Below are 18,805 nucleotides of genomic sequence, written 5' to 3'. Positions count from 1 at the left end.
TTGGTTGTTATCCTTCATTCTCAAAGAGGACCAAAATGATATCATGACATTATAAGGAAAGTACTTAGCAAGTAAGAAAAGACTCATATTAGTGAGAAACTGAAGGTGCCTAAGCACTCCCACTTTCTACCAATCCCTACACCTAATATTCTTGCTCAATCATGTCCAACTAGGCAAGACAAAAATGACCAAAAGCTTAAAACAACAGAAGTTATATGGTGAACACAAATAGGTAGAGCATGACCCAAAATGGTCTGTGTATGAGCAGTGGTGAAGGACTTTATTGAGGAGATATATGAGTGCAGTCAGCCCAAGCAGGTAACACAGGAAGAGACAACTGATGGAAAGGAGGAAGGCCTAAGGACCAAAGGGTGGCTAATCTGAGGAGAATAGGTGGAAAATGAATAAGAGAAGCTGGAGTTTCTGATGGAGCTACATCAGAGAAACGGCAGCATTGTAGACACAACAAGAGGAGTAAGGAAGAATGGGAGAGGAGAAGGGGGGAAAGAGAGAAGGAGACTGAATCCTAACAAATTCATACTTAGCAATATCCTTTGATATTTATGACCTGTGACCTGCAATAATTCATTTAACTTCTTAGTCTTGGTTTGATTATCAATAAAATGGGGATAATAATACCTAATAATACTTCTCTCACAGAACTCTTTTGAGGACAAAATGAGAAAACACACATAAAGCATTCTATGGAAACCATCAATTATTACTCTATTTCCCATAATAAAGAAGTCACAGATTCAAATCAATGCTTCTCTCTCAGAAATGTAAAGGAAAAGTAGATCCCTCTTTCTTTCCACACTGCCTCCTACAGTGGAATGTAAGCTTCTTGTAGGCAAGGGCTCATTTTGCCTCCCACACATTTGCTGACTGACAGAGCCACTAAGCCCACAGACTTCAGCCCAATTCATAGAAAGGAGGGGAAGGGTCAGAGCCAGGAAAAGAGCCCAGAGTATTTGCCCTTCACAGCCTCTCATAGGGCTAAGCTCTACCTCAGGCTGTAGGAAGGTCCATGGGGCCAGCCCACAGTAGCCCAGATAGATGAATGAGCAGCGCCCAGCACTTGGGCTCAAAAGAACCTGCCTGTTCAGATTCTACCTCAGCTATTGACTGGCTGAGTGACACTGAGGAATGAGATATTGCTCAGCCTCAGTTTCCTCCTCTGTAAAATGAAGAACAATAGCAGCTACCTCAATAAGACAAAGCTCAAATAAAAATAGAAAAAAGCTTTACAACACTAGGGAAATGTTAAGTAGCTGATACTACTTTTGTTCCTTTCCTTTCAGTGTTCTAACCTATTCTCAAAGCTCCCAAGTAATCTGAGTCATCAAGCTTAGACAAATGCAAGCACACAAATTTTTTTCCAACAAAGACCCCTTATTATTTAAATCTCTGAAAAGAATCTTCTCAAAAATTAATTCTTCTATTTCTTTGGAGGAAGAGTAGGATAACAAAAAGAGCATTTAATATTCACTCCAAAGCCCCAATGTTGGAGTGCCAGCTCTGCTACTTACTAGTTGTGAGATACTGGTCATGTCCCCTAACCTCTGCATCTTAGATTTCCATTTGTAAAATGGAATAACCACGTTTACCATGCCTCTCAGAGTTGTTGTGACAATTAAAAGAAATATTCTATCTGAAAGTGCTTTGTAACCATAAAAAGCAATCTATCCATGAGAACTGCTGTTATTCTTTAAGTGAACATCTCTATATAGGGCCTTTTAAGGAAAAACCACTCACCTGGTAATGTAACATGAAAGTCTCCATCTGAACCCCCATGAATTTGGCTTTCACTTCAAAGTCTCCAACTTCCTCCGTTGGGCTGATTTCAAAGATCACATTTTTGAACCTGTTTAAAAAACCAACAAATTATCAGAGGCCATGGTCCACATATCTTGTAAAAGAGGAAAATGGCAAGTTGAGGTGAGGTGAGGAAATTGGTTAGAATCCATGAAAGGAAGGCAGGAGTGCAGTGAAGTGTGTATTTCAACTGAAACTTTATTTTCAACCAATAAAACTGTGAATATATGCTTTGGAATTTAAAGAGAAGATAGTTTGCTATCCCCAATGTAGCATCCCTGCTTTGCTCAAGCAGGAGCAACAAAAGATCCTGCCAAAACAGTATCAAAGGAAGTCTTAAGACTATCAAGCAAAGCAATACCTACCCACCATGCATCAGGGAAGGAGGACAGCAATACAAGAGTTGGGCTGGAATTAGCGGTGGAAAGTTGGGAGGGGCTTAACACAGTGAAGTGTGGGGAGCAGTTAAGGGGAATGAAGGGAAGAGCCCAGAGAAGGATTTGGCTAGTCTGAGTTATAAGGCCTGAACACAAAGAAATGAACACAGGCTTCAAACATCACGCTGGGTAAATTCTTAAAAGACAAAATGTTACAGTTTCATGACCACAAGCCAACTACCATATCGAGAATTACTGTGGAAAAAGAGGAAGACTGATGTTACATCACAATAGAGATGATCACAGCGGGTCCTACCCTGAACATAGTTTTGTATAGTGCTGGACACTCCGGAAACCAAGTGCTCAACACTCACTCCTATTTATGACAGAGCTGAGAAACAAAAAGAACATCCCAGGGAACTTGGATCCAACATAGATGCCATGACGGTCCACGTATTAAAGCTGATGTACTTTATTCATACCTCAGATCCCTTCCTACTATAAACCCATTATTCTAAATAGGTCACTGGCACCCCAAGTCCTTACTCAGTACCTACATACTCTTTCTTGTTACACAATTCTAACAAGCCTAGGGATCTAGTTTCCAAGCCTGCAACTTAATATAAACAGTCAACTGAAAGAAAAAGGAATGATTGTTGTGGTAAGCACATTGGCAACAAGAGATGGGACAGAAATATTATGTGTATATTACATATACACACATGAAAACATCTATACACAGACATAATTAATTAGAACTTACCATGTGCTAAACATACTGGAAAAAAAGCACGATATCCTAGAACCACATAGGATGGCAAGTAATGGACAAACACCCTTCTATTCTCCCCTCTACTCTCCCTTAATATATCTCACCAAGTGTTCAATTACCATTGATTACTCTCAAATCTATACTTATTAAACATCTAATAAATCTATGTATTTAGTACTGCCTCCACATCTCCAAATGCCTACTAGACATCCCCAGTTGGCCCTTCAAACTCACCATATGCAGGATGGCAGTCATCTTCTCTAAACGCAACCATATCCATCCTATCAAATATCCTCCATCTCAAATATACTCCTATTCAGAGTACCCCTACCCTTGAAGTCTCTCTAGTTCATAATTTTAGATTCATCTTCAATTAAATTTCTCCTCACCATGCCTTCCCTCCTCCTCCCTCTATATCTAATCAGCTGCCAACTTTGTTTACTTCCATCTACACCACATCTTTTGCATCTGGCTTCTCTCCACTTACAAGGCTAGCATACAACAAGTTTAGGGTCTTATTTGTCTCTACTCTCTCCCCATGAGACCCCTCCCCCACATTCATCCTACATTCAACTGCAAAGTGGGTCATTTTAAAAGCTGAACAAGCCACGTCGTTCTCCTCCTCAGAAAGTCACTGGTACCCTATTGCTTCTAGGATATATTATAAACTTGCATCAAAAACCCACCACCATCTGGGCTTTAATCTACCTTTTTATATAGTGTCACACACACACACACAATTTTCTTTCATGAACATGACTCCAGGCAGAACAGATTGTGAGCTGTTCCAGCTCATGGCCTGCCTCTACACATTTGTGTAGGCCATCTCTGTGCCTACTATCAATGCCCTACCATCCAGCTCTACCATCCAGAATCCTTCTTTCTTCAAAGCTAACTTGGTACAGAAGTCATTTCTTCCACTAAGTTTTCCCTGGTTACCCTATTCCTCTCCTTCAAGCAAAAAGTGTTTTCTCCTCCTAGAGTCTTCTTAAAGTACATCAATTAGATCTCTCTCTTGTTGTCATGTTCCCCTTTTAAGGATACATGCATGTTCTTCTTATGTATGTTCTCTACGTATATGTTATATCTATGCTACTTCCCTGCCAGCATATGAATTACAGATTATAATCACCTTTACTTTGGTATCCCTAGTGTCTTACACATAATAGATGCTTAATAAATTTTTGCCTTCCAGTTATTTATTATAAAACTAAATTGTTAGGGGTGGGTGTATGTAAAAGAAGAGGAGGAAGAAAAGGAAGAGGAAAGAAGACAGGAGAGGTGAAAGGAAAGGGGAGAAAGTGAGGTCCCCCACTACAGCACAACAGAATAATCTATGTTCTTATTTGTAGGCCTCAGTCATCAATAAGTGGTCGAGTTACATTTGGTAGCCTTTGATTGAGGCACAGAAATGTGTCACAGATTTGGGAAAGATTTCTACTTCAATTATACTAAAGCTCTATGATCAAAAATAATAACTACTTGATTATTTGAGCAAGTTATCTATCCAGAATATCTCCTTCTCAGGGGGCTGCATCTGATACTAGGATTGGTCCTCAATATGGGAGTCAAGAAGATCTAGATTCAAATTCAATCTGTGGGTCTCAAATGTGCATTAAAGGATGTAAAGCACTTTGCAGACTTTAAAACTCCATATGAGTTTTGCTATTGTTATAAATCAGGGGTCTTCAAACTACGGCACCTGGACCAGATGTGGTAGCTGAGGACGATTATCCCCTCTCACCCAGGACTATGAAGTTTCTTTATTTAAAGGCCCATAAAACAAAGTTTTTGTTTTTGCTATAGTCTGGTCCTCCAACAGTCTGAGGAACAGTGAACTGGCCCCCTATTTTAAAAGTTTGAGGACCCCTGTTATAAATCAAAAGCCAGGAAAACTTACCACAGTCTCACTTCCCACTAGTGTAGATAATCTAGTTTATCTAAACTGTATCAAAGATTTTCTAGAATATATTGAAGGTATTCCTATTATCCATTCTTACTCTTAATTACTCTAATCACAGTTAGGGGAACTTAAAAACATGTGTATGAAGAGAAAATTAGTAAGAGAAAAAAGTCTTTATAAGAAATGAATTGCTTCCTTGTAATTATGCTTCTTTGGCCATGAAAATATCCAGTATTCTTACCTGCCTGATTTTCAGAAAGCTAAGCTTTTATGTGCGTGCCCAAAGACATGCCCTAGTGCCCTCTGGGGCCATGCTTTTAAGAGGTCAGCTGAGAATTTCCTAAACAGCACAGAAACTAGAATTTAGCTAACAAAACCAGTTGAGTGGGGATATTTGATCTTTGTATACCCAAGGGAAAAGTGTCATAGGAGAGCTTTTCTTTGAAAGCAAAATGAATCAAATGTTACTACATGAGGAATCTGCTCCCAATCTGGATTTAGAGAGGAAACCCAACAGTGAGAGAAGATTCTCTAAGATAGGGCAAGTAGGTCTAAGTTCTAGAGAGGAGATTCAAGTAACAATGCCCAGAAGACATAATACAAGGACCACATTTTGCTGCCCTATTTATTTCACCAATGGGGTTATTTTTTAAAATCATAGCTCAAGTGATGGTGGTTATAAGTGAAGAAGAGCTACTAACTGTCCAGCAGGCAGTGTGCTATGTGATCCAAGGAGAAGTCACGCCTCCAATATACTTTTTATATATTACTCTGAGCAGTTCAGTTACCTCTAAAAGTCCTAGCCAGCTTGCTATCACCGTAAGATGGACAATAAATTTTGTCACCAGAAAGTTCCCTATATTGAGGAAATCACATCACATTTCTTAATGTGGCTAACCCACACTTTTGAAGTGGGGAAAAACTGAAGGCTAGTTCTAAATGTCTCTAAATAACCATATACATCTCTGAGGTGCCTAAAGCAGTTTCCGCTGAGTTCAAATAATAGCCTGAAGGAAGTTTACTCAGAACAATGATTATAAAAGAAAACTTTCATCACATGCCACCTGGAATAGCCCTTCAGGAACCTTCAGGACAGTAAAAATTCAAAGCAGGTAAAAATTAACTTAATGCAATAAATATTGCTCAGAAGCCAGAGTAAATGAGAGAAAATGGCCATGCCCCAAATCTTAGAGGTAGAGAAAGGAGAGAGCTTAACCCAGGTCCTGGGTCAAGAAGACCTCAAAGTTGGATACAAAGTGTGACTAAGAAAAATGAGATAAAAATCAGGCCCAAAAGCCAGATGTCCTTCATTGAGGCATCAGAGTGCTGGGTTTGGAATCCAAATCCAGCCTCTGACAGTTACTAGCTATGAGCCTCTGGTCAAGGTAGTTAGTTAACTTCTTAACTTCCGTCTACTTCAGTTTCCACAATTGTAAAATGGGAATTACAGCACCTTTCTCCCAGGGTTACTGTGAGAAACAAATGAGATAATATTTGTAAACTGCTTAGCACAGAGCTTGGGATCTAGTAGATGCTTAAATGTTTGTTCTCTCTCCTTCGTTTTCCAAAATAATTACTACCAACAGATCCTGGGGGAAGGACAGGGGAAGGAGAGAGACTACAGAATTCCAGAAATTAAGAGATTTTATTTCTCTTTTTCTTCTTTACATCTGAACATTAATGTGAAATTTGGTGTTATATTCCTGACTTATCTTTCAAGGCTAACAGAGTATTATATAAATCTGATATACATTCGGAGTCATTTCTTGGTGATACCTGAACACCTTTACTTCATTTCAGAAAGTCATTCCCCCTAAGAATCTACAATGGCTTCCAGCTGCCAGCCACAAATCTAAACTCCTTTTTCTGGCTTACAACTAATATATGCCTTCTTTAATTCTTCTCGAGGTTATTATTTGTAAAGCACATTGAGCACTTTCTTAGTCTCCCAGTCTATCTGTATTTTATCAACATATATACACATATATGTCCGTATATATCATGCTACTCTATATTTATACACACACACATATATGTGTGTGTGTGTGTGTATAATTTACAAATTTACAAGCACTTATGCACTAATTACTTCATGTATTAAAGCAAAACACTCATTCTTATTGATTAGCCATCAACAGGTCCCAAGTTAAGCCCTATTTGGTCACTGTTTGGGTCCTGACTGATCTCATTGAACATAAATAACAATCATTTCTGCTTTAGCTAGAAACCCTGAGGGTCTTCCCCTCCCAGATTTATTTATTTAGATTTTTTTTGGGGGGTGGGAGGGGGAGGAATGAGGTGAAAGGAGATTCTTTGCCTAAATTTCTACCTAGCTTTAATCACCGAATGGGTGCAGCCTCAGTCAAATTGTGCCTTGTTGAAGACCTAAGCTTAAAAAAGCCAAGGTTTCCTGCTGCATCCAGAGGCATCTCTAGTCTTCCTGATCTTTATCTGGCCACTGGACCCAAATGGCTCTGGAGGGGAAAGTGAGACCTTGCACAGTCCTCCCTCCTTCAAATCCAATTCCCTTGCACCCATGGCATCACCTTCCTGATATAATGGTCCTTTTCGAGAATGAAGGACAAACAACAACATGAGATGTGTTCTTTTCCCAATTAGAATGTAGAAGAAGCATCTTGTACTTATCACATTCTTGAGGCTTAGGACAATCCTAGCATTCAATAAAGGCCAAACAGTAAAAAGTATTTGTTCTACAGCATACCAAAAGCTCAACTTGTTATTCTTCAGTTTGCAGTTTGCAGGTACTCAGTGGATAAAGCGCCAGAACTGAAGTCAGAAAACTACTCTTCCCAAGTTCAAATCCAGCCTTAGACACTTACTAGCTAGGTGACTCTAGGCAAATAACTTAACCCTTTTTGCTTCAATAGCTCATCTGTAAAAATATATGGAAAAGGAAATGGCAAACCACTCCAGTATCTTTGCCAAGAAAATCTCAAATGGGATCACAAAAAAATGGACACAACTGAAAAATGACCAAATCACAACAAAGTCTGAGAGTAGCCTGAACTTGAGTAGCTTAAGTACAATAGACTGTGCTACCTGAATTCTACATTTTTAGGATTTTTATTCACTAGTTGCATTGATATGCCCTGAAAAAATAGCCATGCGGCTAGCTATGACATTCTGAATGAGGACCGAGTAGAGACAACAGCAGAGGATGAGCATGAAGAAAACATGTAGATCACACCCCATGGTTCCTATTTTCTCACTATAACATTATGTTGTTTGTATAATGTGATGATGTTTATCCCTGATGAAATATGACACAAGGAAGTCAGTCCCTCCAAGATGCCCATGATTCTCTAGGAACGGTAAAGAGATGACATTAGATCATGTAAACAGGATACTAGTGGCTACAAACTGAAAGGCTGAGTTATCTATGTCCTGAAGGTAGTGAGCTAGGGGTGGATGCCTTAAAACTATCTGACACACACTGCTTACAGGCCTCTCTACTTCTGAGAAGCACGCATGTCTTTTTTTTCAGGTCCCAGGACCCCCCTTCTTTTGTTTAGGGACAGGAGAGTTCTTATTTATAGAGGGGCCAACACTGCAGGAGGTGGCAGCTCTGTTAACCACTAAACTTGAAATGACCATTAATTTGATGTGGTTAAATAGCCTATTGGCTACTTATTCCTTCTTTAATGGGTCAAGAGAAGTCCTAAGGAAAACCAGTAAAGGAACTTAGTATATAAGAGGTATTTAATATGTGTGTTGTTGCAGATGACAATAAGAAAGCCCAGTGAGAGTGGGTGGCTGTGACAAAAGAGCCATGTCTCTAGATAAACTCTTGTCAAGGAAAAAATATATATCAAATAAGGTGCAGGCTCCTAGGCTAAGGTTGGGGAATGTTGTGTCCTTCCAGCCTCCCTCCAAGCCTCTCACGTCTGGTTCATATAGCTCTTTAATTCTCTTTGTATTGATCCAACAAGAACTTAGAGAATGAGAGCCTTGCTTGGAAAAGAGAAACTGAAAACTCCCAAAGAAATAACACCAGATTGCCACTCATAATTGCAGGGCAGCCAAAAAGGGAATCTGTAAATTTTGAAACAAGCAGTATACTGAGGAGTAGTCAATTAGATAACAGATTCATATTGCTTTTTTAAGCACTTTGGGCCCATCTGTGTCTCTAAGAAGGTATGCTTTGGACATGAGATTTCTTGCTAAGTCAGGTGGTTTAGAATGACATTCAAATGACCACCTCTATGAGATGGGAGAGACTTTTCAGTATATAGATCAGCTCCTTGTAAATAAAGTCACACAATCACTGGATACTCACTGATTCACTTGAAGATCTTCAATCTCCAGAAGGACCCCCTTCTCGTGTAGACGTGCTGCGGTGTATTTCAGGGAAATCTTTTTACTTTTCTTTCCTTTCATCTCTCTTGGCTTCTTAGATACCCTGTGGAAATGAATAGGAGCACTTGATGTTAGCTACTACACATCCCGTGCTTAACCCTGTCCCAAACAGTCCAGGCCTAGGAGGTCATGGGTCAAAGGTCAATATTACTTAAAAGTAATATTCAATACTTAAATGGGACCAAAATAGTCCAGTGCTATGTACCACAATTGGCTACAAGTTCTAGTTCCAGCTTTGTGACTAATTTTCAAGTTAATTTTGAGTCATTCCTTTGACACAACTAACTTCTCCCTTGCATTCCCCACTGCATCAAAGATGGGGGGGTACATACATAATATAGGTTTAAAAAAAAGACTTGTTGGCTAACAGCACAGGTAAAAAGACCCTGAATCCCAGAACAAGGCACTATGGACTTCATTAAAAAAGAAAAAGCAATCATTCCAAGTTGTGGAACAAGAGTGTAACATAATGAAAGCTGTTTTAGTGAGAAGAACTAAACTGAGGGACACAGTCTGGTTTTCTAGACAGGAAGCACCCCTGGCAAAAGTATTTGCCCCTCATTCATGACTCTAACTAGAATGTTCAGACAACAGAAAGCAGGGAAACCAGTGAGGCTAACATTCAAAATAAGGGGTGATAAGGTGCTGAACTACAGTGATAGCAATGGAAATGGACCCCAAAACAAACATAACATAAACAAAATACAGTTGTATTTTGAGGAAAGGAAAGCTAAATAATACAGTACATGGGCCTGGAATCAGAAAGATCTGAGCTCAAATGTGGCCTCAGACACTTACCAGCTGTGTGATCCCAAGCAAACCCTGTTTGCCTCAGTTTCATCATCTGTAAAATGAGCTAGACAAGGGAATGGCAAACTACTCCAGTATCTTTGCCAAGAAAATCCCAAATGGGAGATCATGAAGAGGTAGACACAATTGAACAACAACTGAACAAAACCAACAAATTTCGAGAGGCAAATCAACAGGATGTGGTGGATAGGTAAGTGGAGAAAAAAGAAAAATAGCCAAAGTTCTAGGTGTAGAAGAGCAAAGGAGGAGATCAAGAAGTAGCCAACCACAATTCCAGGGGAAAAGAGTAAAGGAAGGAAACAGAGAAAGGCAAGAACATTTAGAGAAATGGTTAAGAATGTATAAATAGCCTGGAAAGTTACTGGAAGAGAGTGTTTCAAGAAGCAGAGTGTGGTCAAGAGTTGTGAATATGATCAAGAAGTCAAAAAGGACAACAGGTCTAAAAAAGACTTAAGGTATTTACATTGTGATCAAGGAGTCTGAAAAACCCAAACTCAATCCAATTAACTCAATCCAAAAAATTTAATCTGTAATAGCATAATATGGCCATGAAATATTTCTTTTTCTGGCTTTCAAAAGTGCCTCACGTGTCAAGTGAAGTGTTGACTCAATGAGATGTTCTTTCAGATCACTTCCATCTCAAATTCTCCAGTTGTCATTTTCAGCAAAAGGTAAAATGTTTGGAACTAAGGAAGCTTTTCCCAGAACCCTCCAAATCATGTCAAAAAGAAAGTTATTTATTCCATTAATCTATAATACAGGCCCTGCTTGAACACCTTATTATAATGCTCTAACCAACCCACCCAAGACTGGCTAGAGATTTATGAGAACACAAAAAGGAAAAAATCAACCTGCTAGCCAAGCATTTCAGACTTACTTTAGGAGTATTATCCTCGCTCACTTACTTTTCCCTTCCTCTGCCCATCCCTTTTATTGCCCCATGCCCTTACCTAGGTCAGATTTTTGAAAAACACTTACTTGCCCTTGCTGGCCAAGTTATCTAAGCAGGTTTTGATGTAGCTTTTATAATAGTCCACCTGCTCGCCATAAAATGTGGCCTTGGAGTTCAGAGCATTGTAAGTCTGCTGCAGTTTGACCAGCTCAGCTTTTCTCCTCTGTCGATACCTCCGCTGATTCCGGATGTCCTATGGAAGACAGAAGACCAAGACCAAATTCTGCAGCTGAACATTTAACAAGTAACATTTTACTGAGAAATAAAAAATTCTGATTTCAGTGACTATTCTGCATACATGTCTTACAAGTATGTTAGATTGATAAAGAATTTTTTTGCCTTCCCCCAGACTAGGCAAAAGTACATTGTTCCACATAAAGACTGAGGCAGGAGTTCTTCCATTAGAAGGAACACCATAATCCTTCCATAAACTGAAGGCAGGTTGCTGACTCAAGAGCTCCTACCTCTGTGAAGGGGCCTGAAATGCCAACTGCCAAAGAAAGGCACAAAGAACACTGTGATCTCCCTCATACACTACCTTGGCAATATCATTGATCAGCTCCTGGTATTTGTTCTTTGGGTTCACTGTTCCCAGCTCTACAAGCTTCTTTAAACCCAACTGGATCTTCTCCTTCTTCTCTTGGAGGCTCAGATTACTGTCATCCTTGGCAGATTTGGTTTTTTTCATCTTGTCAGGAGTTTTGGCATCCCGGATGGCTCGCCTCTGCATGGCTCTCTGATGTTCTGCTTCCTAAACAAGTTGAAAGAAAAGTTCCAAATAGGCCCATGCTAATGTCAAAAATCAAGACAGTACAATATATTTTAACATCATGGATTAGAAACAAATCTTTTGTGATTCCAATTAACAGATGAAGCAGAGAGAGATTAAGGGTTCTTGCTTAAAGAGATTAAAGAAAGGCATAGGATTGGAAGTCAGATTCCTTTCTCTTCCACTGTACTGCCTACCCACCCCCATCTAAGTTCCCCTCCTAGATTCCCCTGACACCCCAACAGAATCATGGGACTAAAAATACTCAGCCATAAATCTTCCTAACTTTAAGCCATGGTGAGAAACTGCCCATGTTCACAATCCCGCCTAGATGCTGTCCATCTTCATTCCATTTCTGAACACAAACTTACTGTCTACTTCCCAGCCACACATTGCCTTTCAAAATTCAAAGGACATGTGCTTTCTGTCCCAACCATTCTTTCCTCAAAGGTAACCATAATCCCTTCAGAGCCCACATCAAAGCCTTTCCCTCATTCACTTCTGTTTCAGCATTATTAATTGCTGTAAATTATCCCCTCTGAAACGCTGCCCTCCCTTGGCTTCCCTGACACTCCATTTCCCGATTTCTTTTCCTACTTTTAAAATCTTTCATCATTTAAAAAATATAAATACATAAGCAAACAAATAAGTGAATGAATGAATAAATAAATAGAATCTTTCTTCTGATAAAGCTTTGCTAGTTGCTCTTCCTACTACTCTGATGAGGCAGCTAGGTGGTACAATTGATAGAGTACCAGCTCCAAGTTCAAATAGGACCTCATTTATTAGATGTGTGGTCCTAGGTATGCCACTAAACCTCTGCTTTAGCTTCTTCATCTCTAAAACAGGGATAATAAAAGCACCTACTTCTTTCCAGAATAAAATGTGACAACACTGGTAAAGCACTTTGAAAACTTCAAAGCACTGTGTAAATGTTAGCTATTATACCACAGATATAATTACATCTACATATTTTGACAATGTTTCTATCCATCCCCCACAACAAGGAGCCCACCCACTCTTTGAGCTTAAATAATCCACCTCGGAAATGATGACTTCCAAATCGACATCTGTAGATATCTTAGCTAAGCCCCAGCCCACCCACAGAACAGTTACTTTTAACATCCCATCATCATTTCATACATAACATAGAACTGGCTTGTCTTTCCACATCACTATTCTGCTTATAAAAAACTGCTTCCCTAGTTGCCTAGACTAAAAAACTTGATGGTCATCTTTAATCACAATCTGTTTCCTGGAGACACTTATTCAAAGACAAATTCCAGATTTATTCACCAGAACTGGGAAAAACTATAAGAAATAATCTAATCCAACTTATTCAGCTTAGAGACAAGAAAAACGAGGCCTTCAGGGGTTGAGAACCTTGACCAAAGTCACAAATAGTGAAGGGAAATGCTCACAGTGCCTCCCAGGTCTCTAGCCCCACCAGCCCAATGCGCTTTTGACCCTGGCCAGCATGCTTCCGGGACCTAGCAATAAGATTTTGCAATGCTCCTCCTCCCCTTTCCCAATACTGCCCCTCCAGTTCTGATTCTCCTTTCTTGCCTAAATCCCTGAAACAATTTCTTCCTATGGTCTCTTCATATGGCTAGTAGATCCATTTTGCTTAAACCCTGTTTTCATTATCTTATTCATCTCCCCATAAATCTATTTGATGGCACATCAAATTCAAACTCCTTTTTATAACTGGCCCTTGATGATCTGTTGTGATCTATAATTTCAATGAATCCACCTGAATGATACACCTGGAGCCATAAAGTATGCCTGACCCTGCTTTTATACGGGCCTGTGACCAGAATCCACAGCTGGCTCACTGACCAGGCCCACATCACATCAAATCAAGTCAGCTAATCCCAGTTTTTTACAAGAACCTCCTAAGCTCACATTCACATCACACCTTATTACCCATGCACACACACACATTCTGTACTCACACTGAGGTCTGCCTTTCTATGGCTTCCCAAAGTGGACTCCTTTTGCTAAAGGCATATTTTATATATTTCACCCCTCCCTACACACCCATGTCACACCAGTGAACAGCTGGATCTTTTCACCTCTGATCAATTAAATGCCCAATATCTCACTCATTTTCATCCCCTCCTCCTAAGTCACAATTAAGGCTCTTTGAGAGTCTAGTTTAATGAAAAATAGCTTAGAAGGAAGCTAATAGCCTCAGTTGTACCTGTTCATTGGTGGTAGGTGTTTCGAGGATCTCAGTTAATGTCTCTCCTGGCTGGAACCGGATGACATCCACAATTAAATGCTTTGTACTGAAGTAAAAAAGAAAAAAAAAAAAGTTTCAAAGATCTTCCTAAACTGACCTGTGTGACAGCAGTTCAAACACTGCTAATACTAAGCCTTCAGGGCCCCTCACAGCTTTCAAGAAAATGGTCTTTTTGTGGGACAGAGAATTTGCAGGAAATCAACTTCATTTCAGTCATTTAACAAGAAGAATCAAGTCCTGCTAAATTCAGTATTTAAGATGGGCAGAATCAAGGCAAGTCAAAGCCGAAGCATAAGACGCAAGCCAAACTTTCTCATTCACTAAGATAAAGAAATTAATTTAACTCTCTCAATCCTACTAATTACTAAATTCAATACTCACTTAAGTAAAATAGTCCGAGCATCCATTTCTGAATTTTCATCTCCAGGCACATCAAACTTATTTGTCAGCGTGAGAGATACTTCTGTCTTAGCCAGCGCCTCCTTATTGGAGTCATTTAAATTGCCAGACCCTTCTCCTAGATTTGTGGGGAAGTAATTAATAGAATGAGTCTAATAAAGAAGGGATTTAAGATTCAAGATAAAAACATTTCCCCTCCTATTGCTAGAATACAAAAAAGCCCTCTGGTGGGCCAAAAACAATTATCACTAGTAATAAAAATAAACATCTGTGCTATTGAAATGAAAGGCATGAAGGAATTCATAACAAGGATGATTTCTACTCCATTACAATGATTTAGTATATCTAACTTGAAACTCTGGGACACCTCCCTGCCTCCAAGATCTGAAATGCATTTTAATTCTTTCCTCTGAACCCTGTAGCTTGTCCTGAGATTTCTTCTGGGGGAGAAGAAAAGACTCACCAATGAGGGACTCAATAGTAGGCACTTCCCCAAGATCATCCAGTAGCTCATGGATAGGATCATTATGTTCAGGAGCAATGGCATCTTGGTGATCTAAAAGCAACTAAAGAAAATATTACTGTCAAAAGCTTGTGGTTAACTACTTTGTAAAGATCCACACTTCCAAGCACCATGTTTTATGAAGAAAGGTAAGAGGGTATGATCCTTGCCTGCAGGGAACTTATGACACAATAGAAAAGACTATTCCAAAGAAGCAAACATTGAAAAAAATAAACAAATAAATAAATAGGTCTAGTTTTCCATTAGCTTCTTTCCATTAGCTTAGTCCAGTTTAACAGATAGTGCTGTATATGAGAGAAGCAAAGGTAACTTTCTGATAACCTCACAGAAAAGAATGGAGAATTTCAAGTGTTTATAGTATCTTTTCATGTGACATAAGGGAGACAAAAGGCCAATGCAAAAGGAATGCTCAAAAATCATTCTAGATTTTATGAAATAAAGTCATCAATAGACCTATTTAACTGTCCAAACAAAACTTACACTTGTATTAAGGTGCCCTTTCCCTGGAAGGATCATGTGAAGGCACTGCCTGCTCCCGCAGTGGTCATCCAGAGCCTTGGCTTCTTGGTTGGCTTCTGGCTCAGGTTGAGTCTACACTTACTGCCTGTGCCTTCTACCTCCTGTGCCCCAAGTATTCCCAAGGCTCTGTCCTTGGTCGCCTCATCATCCAATCCACATTCACTTCTTTGGTGATCCCATTCACTACTATGCCTTCAACCATAATGAGTAGCTGGGCAAATCCCTAATGTGTACCTCCTCCCTGCGCTCCAGAACTACGTGTCCAGCACTTTATCCTACCTGCACTAAATGGAATTACATGTTAATACTGACTTGATTCTTAGTATCTACTAATGAAATCATGTTAGATCATATCTAGGGAAAAACACATGAAATCTAGGATTCTATTTTCAGGAAAAGTAGATGGAGATAAAAAATGCCAGCCTGCCGAGTGGGAGAATGGGACAATTTTAGTAGAACAAATTGCTAAGATGCCAGTTAATTTCTGCTTGTTGCCTCGTCTATTTAAGTTAGTGCTATTTCAGGGGAAAAGTTAAGAATCAGAGGTAGTCAATTAAGGAAAATAAGTTGGTAGCAAAGATCACTCCAGTCCATGGAGGATGGATGAAGGAATACAGAGGATCCAGACAAAAAAGAGAGAGCAAAAGAAATAGGGAGTTTTAAAGACAATACTAATTAAGAATAACAAAATTAAGAATAAAAAACAGAAACAACAGGACATAGAGAGAAAGGCATTAAGAGTTAGGGAAAACCAAGTGTTTCAAATCTAAAAAAGACAAGAACTAGCCAGAAAACATCCCTGTTATGAGATTATGATGCTGAGGTGGTAGAAGATGAGAAAGCATATATAAAGCTTTGATTTCCAGAGTAGCAAAATTGTCTCTGTGGTTACTACTCTTAGGAATTCCTGAAAGAGTTTGTTGACAAAATAATACCCAGTTCCCAGGGCAGCAATCAGAAACAAGATCAGTGGAGACATTCCAAACAGGCAGATTAATAATATGACGATGACGATGATAATAAATGATGATAATAGCAGCATGTGTAACATTTTAAGGCTGGGAAAGCATTCACAGACATGATCTCATCTGATCCTTACTCTTTGAAACAGATGCTATTATTATCTCCATTTTATAGAAGAGGAAATAAAGTTTCAGAGAGGCTCAGTGACTTGCTGCATGAGATAGGATCTGTAGGTTTCCCTGATTCCATGCCATGTAGCTCCCTAGACAGAACCATACAAAACATGAGCTCTTCAGTCCCTTCTGATTAGAACCAAGTGCTCTTTCTGATCTAAGTAACTTTCTTTTAACTCATGCTTACGTGACAGCTAGAATTAGCCTCAGGGTTCAGAGGGACTGAAATTCAAAACTGACCTCAAGTAATTGCTGCATTACTCTCAGCAAGTCACTAATTATGTCTGACTTTCTGTTTCCCCATCCATAAATTGGGGTAATACGATCACCCATATCACAGACCAAATAAGTTAATGCAGATCAAGTGCTTTGAAAACTTAAAAAACACAGAAATGTCAGTTGTTAGTCTCATTATCATCATCATACTGTTCATCAGCCTCATTTTGGCCCTTTGGCTGGGCTAAATCCTCCTGCAAAAATGCTAGGCAAATCCACCACTACCCTTGCCAGTGTCAAACACTGAGGAGGAAGCCTTCCCCACACATGAAGGGCAACATTTTTATAACTCTCCTCTTCTACACCTTGCATTACCCCAATATCCAGGGAGCATTTAAAGACAAAATGATGGACTCCAGGAACTAGGAAGAAAAAAAGAGATACTTACTGTGTGAGTATTGATGATTTCACCAATAGAAATGTAGATAACTGGTTTGGTGACAGTTACTAAGTCAGAATACTCATCCACATTAAATTTATCCTGCAGCTCTGGTACATCACATGCAGTTTGGAAAAAACGTCTACAAAAATCAATGATTAACAGATAAGAAAAAGATGGAGAGAACATCTTCTAATCTCCCAAACTCTTCTGATCTTCCAAAGTTCACAAGTTAATACCACTAAATATCCTTAAGGTATGGAAGGACTCCCCAAATAACAGCTAAATCCACAGTACGACACTGCTACTTCATTCTCTCTTCATATACACTCTCCCTAATAACCCTCTCCTACCATTCTGCACCCTCACTGAAGCACAGTGCAACAAGGCCATGGTTTAGGCTTTTATTGGCTCCCCCAAGATGTGTACACTGGCAAATGAAATCTGGTCTCTTACTATAAACAGAGCCTTAAGCTTAAAGTTAGGGATTGACCCAATTGTTTTTTGTTCTGCTAAATATGGTTATTGTCTTTTCCCTACCCTTCCCCAGCAACTCTAGGGGGTAAAAGGGAAATGGGTTGGGGGCATGAAGAACAGCAGCTTAGTATCTGTATTTATTAAATTTCTTTACTTACTAAAAACAAAAATAAAAAAACTGAACCAATTCTCACCTCCAAACTGATTGACATCACTTCCTACAATCTTCTTTTCCTTCAATCTTAGATAATGAAAGGGTTATTCTTTCTTTCTATATCTCTTTATTAACACTGTCCTTCCTTTATTCCAAAACACTGAAAATTCACCACCTCTCTTCTCATTTATCTTCATCCTTTCTCTAAATACTGGTTTCTTCTCTACCATCTTCTAACATGTCAGTCTCCCTCATCACCAAAAACATTCACTACATCCCATCATCTTCTCAAAATATCATCCTATATTTGTTCTTTTGTCAGCCAAGTTCCTTCAAAAATGTGTCTAGTGATTTCCTCTAATTCTTCTCTCATTAACTCTTCAATTCTGTGTACTCTGCTTTCAGAGTTCACCACTCAATTAAAACTGCCCTCTTCAAAATTAGCAACAATTTCTTTAATTACCAAATACAATTTTTTTTTCATTTCTCATCTTTTGCAACCCAAGCAGATGCATTTGGCATTGCTAACCATCCTATTTCCTTGGATACTTGATTCTCTATAGGCTTTTTTTTTTGACACTACACCCTCCTGATTTTTCTTCAATCTAACCACCCTGTTCTAATCTTGTCCTTTGCTAGTTCATCACCAAGATAATATCCCTTCACTGTAAGTGTTGTGCAAAGCTCTCTCCTGGGCCCCCTACTCATCTCCTTTTAACCTCATTGGCTCATAAATTTAATTATCACCTCTATGATATAATACAAGGACTTCCAGATATATGAGTCCACCTCATTTCTTCCATGAGCTTCAGTCCTATATTGCTATTACCTATTGGACACTTCAAAATGGATATATCCAATACATCTCCAATTCAACACATCCAAAATTAAATCCATTGTCTTTCCCCCAAAGCCTACTACC

The 18,805-nt window shown here is 39.2% G+C and overlaps 1 protein-coding gene across 1 annotated transcript in view; it reads right to left on the bottom strand.

The window, feature by feature from the left end:
- IQGAP1 (IQ motif containing GTPase activating protein 1) overlaps positions 1-18,805 on the bottom strand; it is a 113,587-nt gene that overhangs the window by 4,694 nt on the left and 90,088 nt on the right. The window contains exons 30-37 of the mRNA XM_031956701.1: positions 17,262-17,394; positions 14,883-14,985; positions 14,402-14,537; positions 13,979-14,066; positions 11,545-11,757; positions 11,033-11,199; positions 9,165-9,287; positions 1,756-1,864 (exon numbers count right to left, since the gene is read on the bottom strand). Of these exons, the coding sequence (XP_031812561.1) occupies positions 1,756-1,864; positions 9,165-9,287; positions 11,033-11,199; positions 11,545-11,757; positions 13,979-14,066; positions 14,402-14,537; positions 14,883-14,985; positions 17,262-17,394 (1,072 nt within the window). The remainder of the gene's footprint in view (positions 1-1,755; positions 1,865-9,164; positions 9,288-11,032; positions 11,200-11,544; positions 11,758-13,978; positions 14,067-14,401; positions 14,538-14,882; positions 14,986-17,261; positions 17,395-18,805) is intronic.

The sequence above is a fragment of the Sarcophilus harrisii genome, chromosome 2 (genome assembly GCF_902635505.1).
Source record: "Sarcophilus harrisii chromosome 2, mSarHar1.11, whole genome shotgun sequence".
Taxonomy (NCBI): domain Eukaryota; kingdom Metazoa; phylum Chordata; class Mammalia; order Dasyuromorphia; family Dasyuridae; genus Sarcophilus; species Sarcophilus harrisii.
Note: the sequence above shows the minus strand (reverse complement) of the source record. Positions and strands in the feature narration are given on the sequence as shown.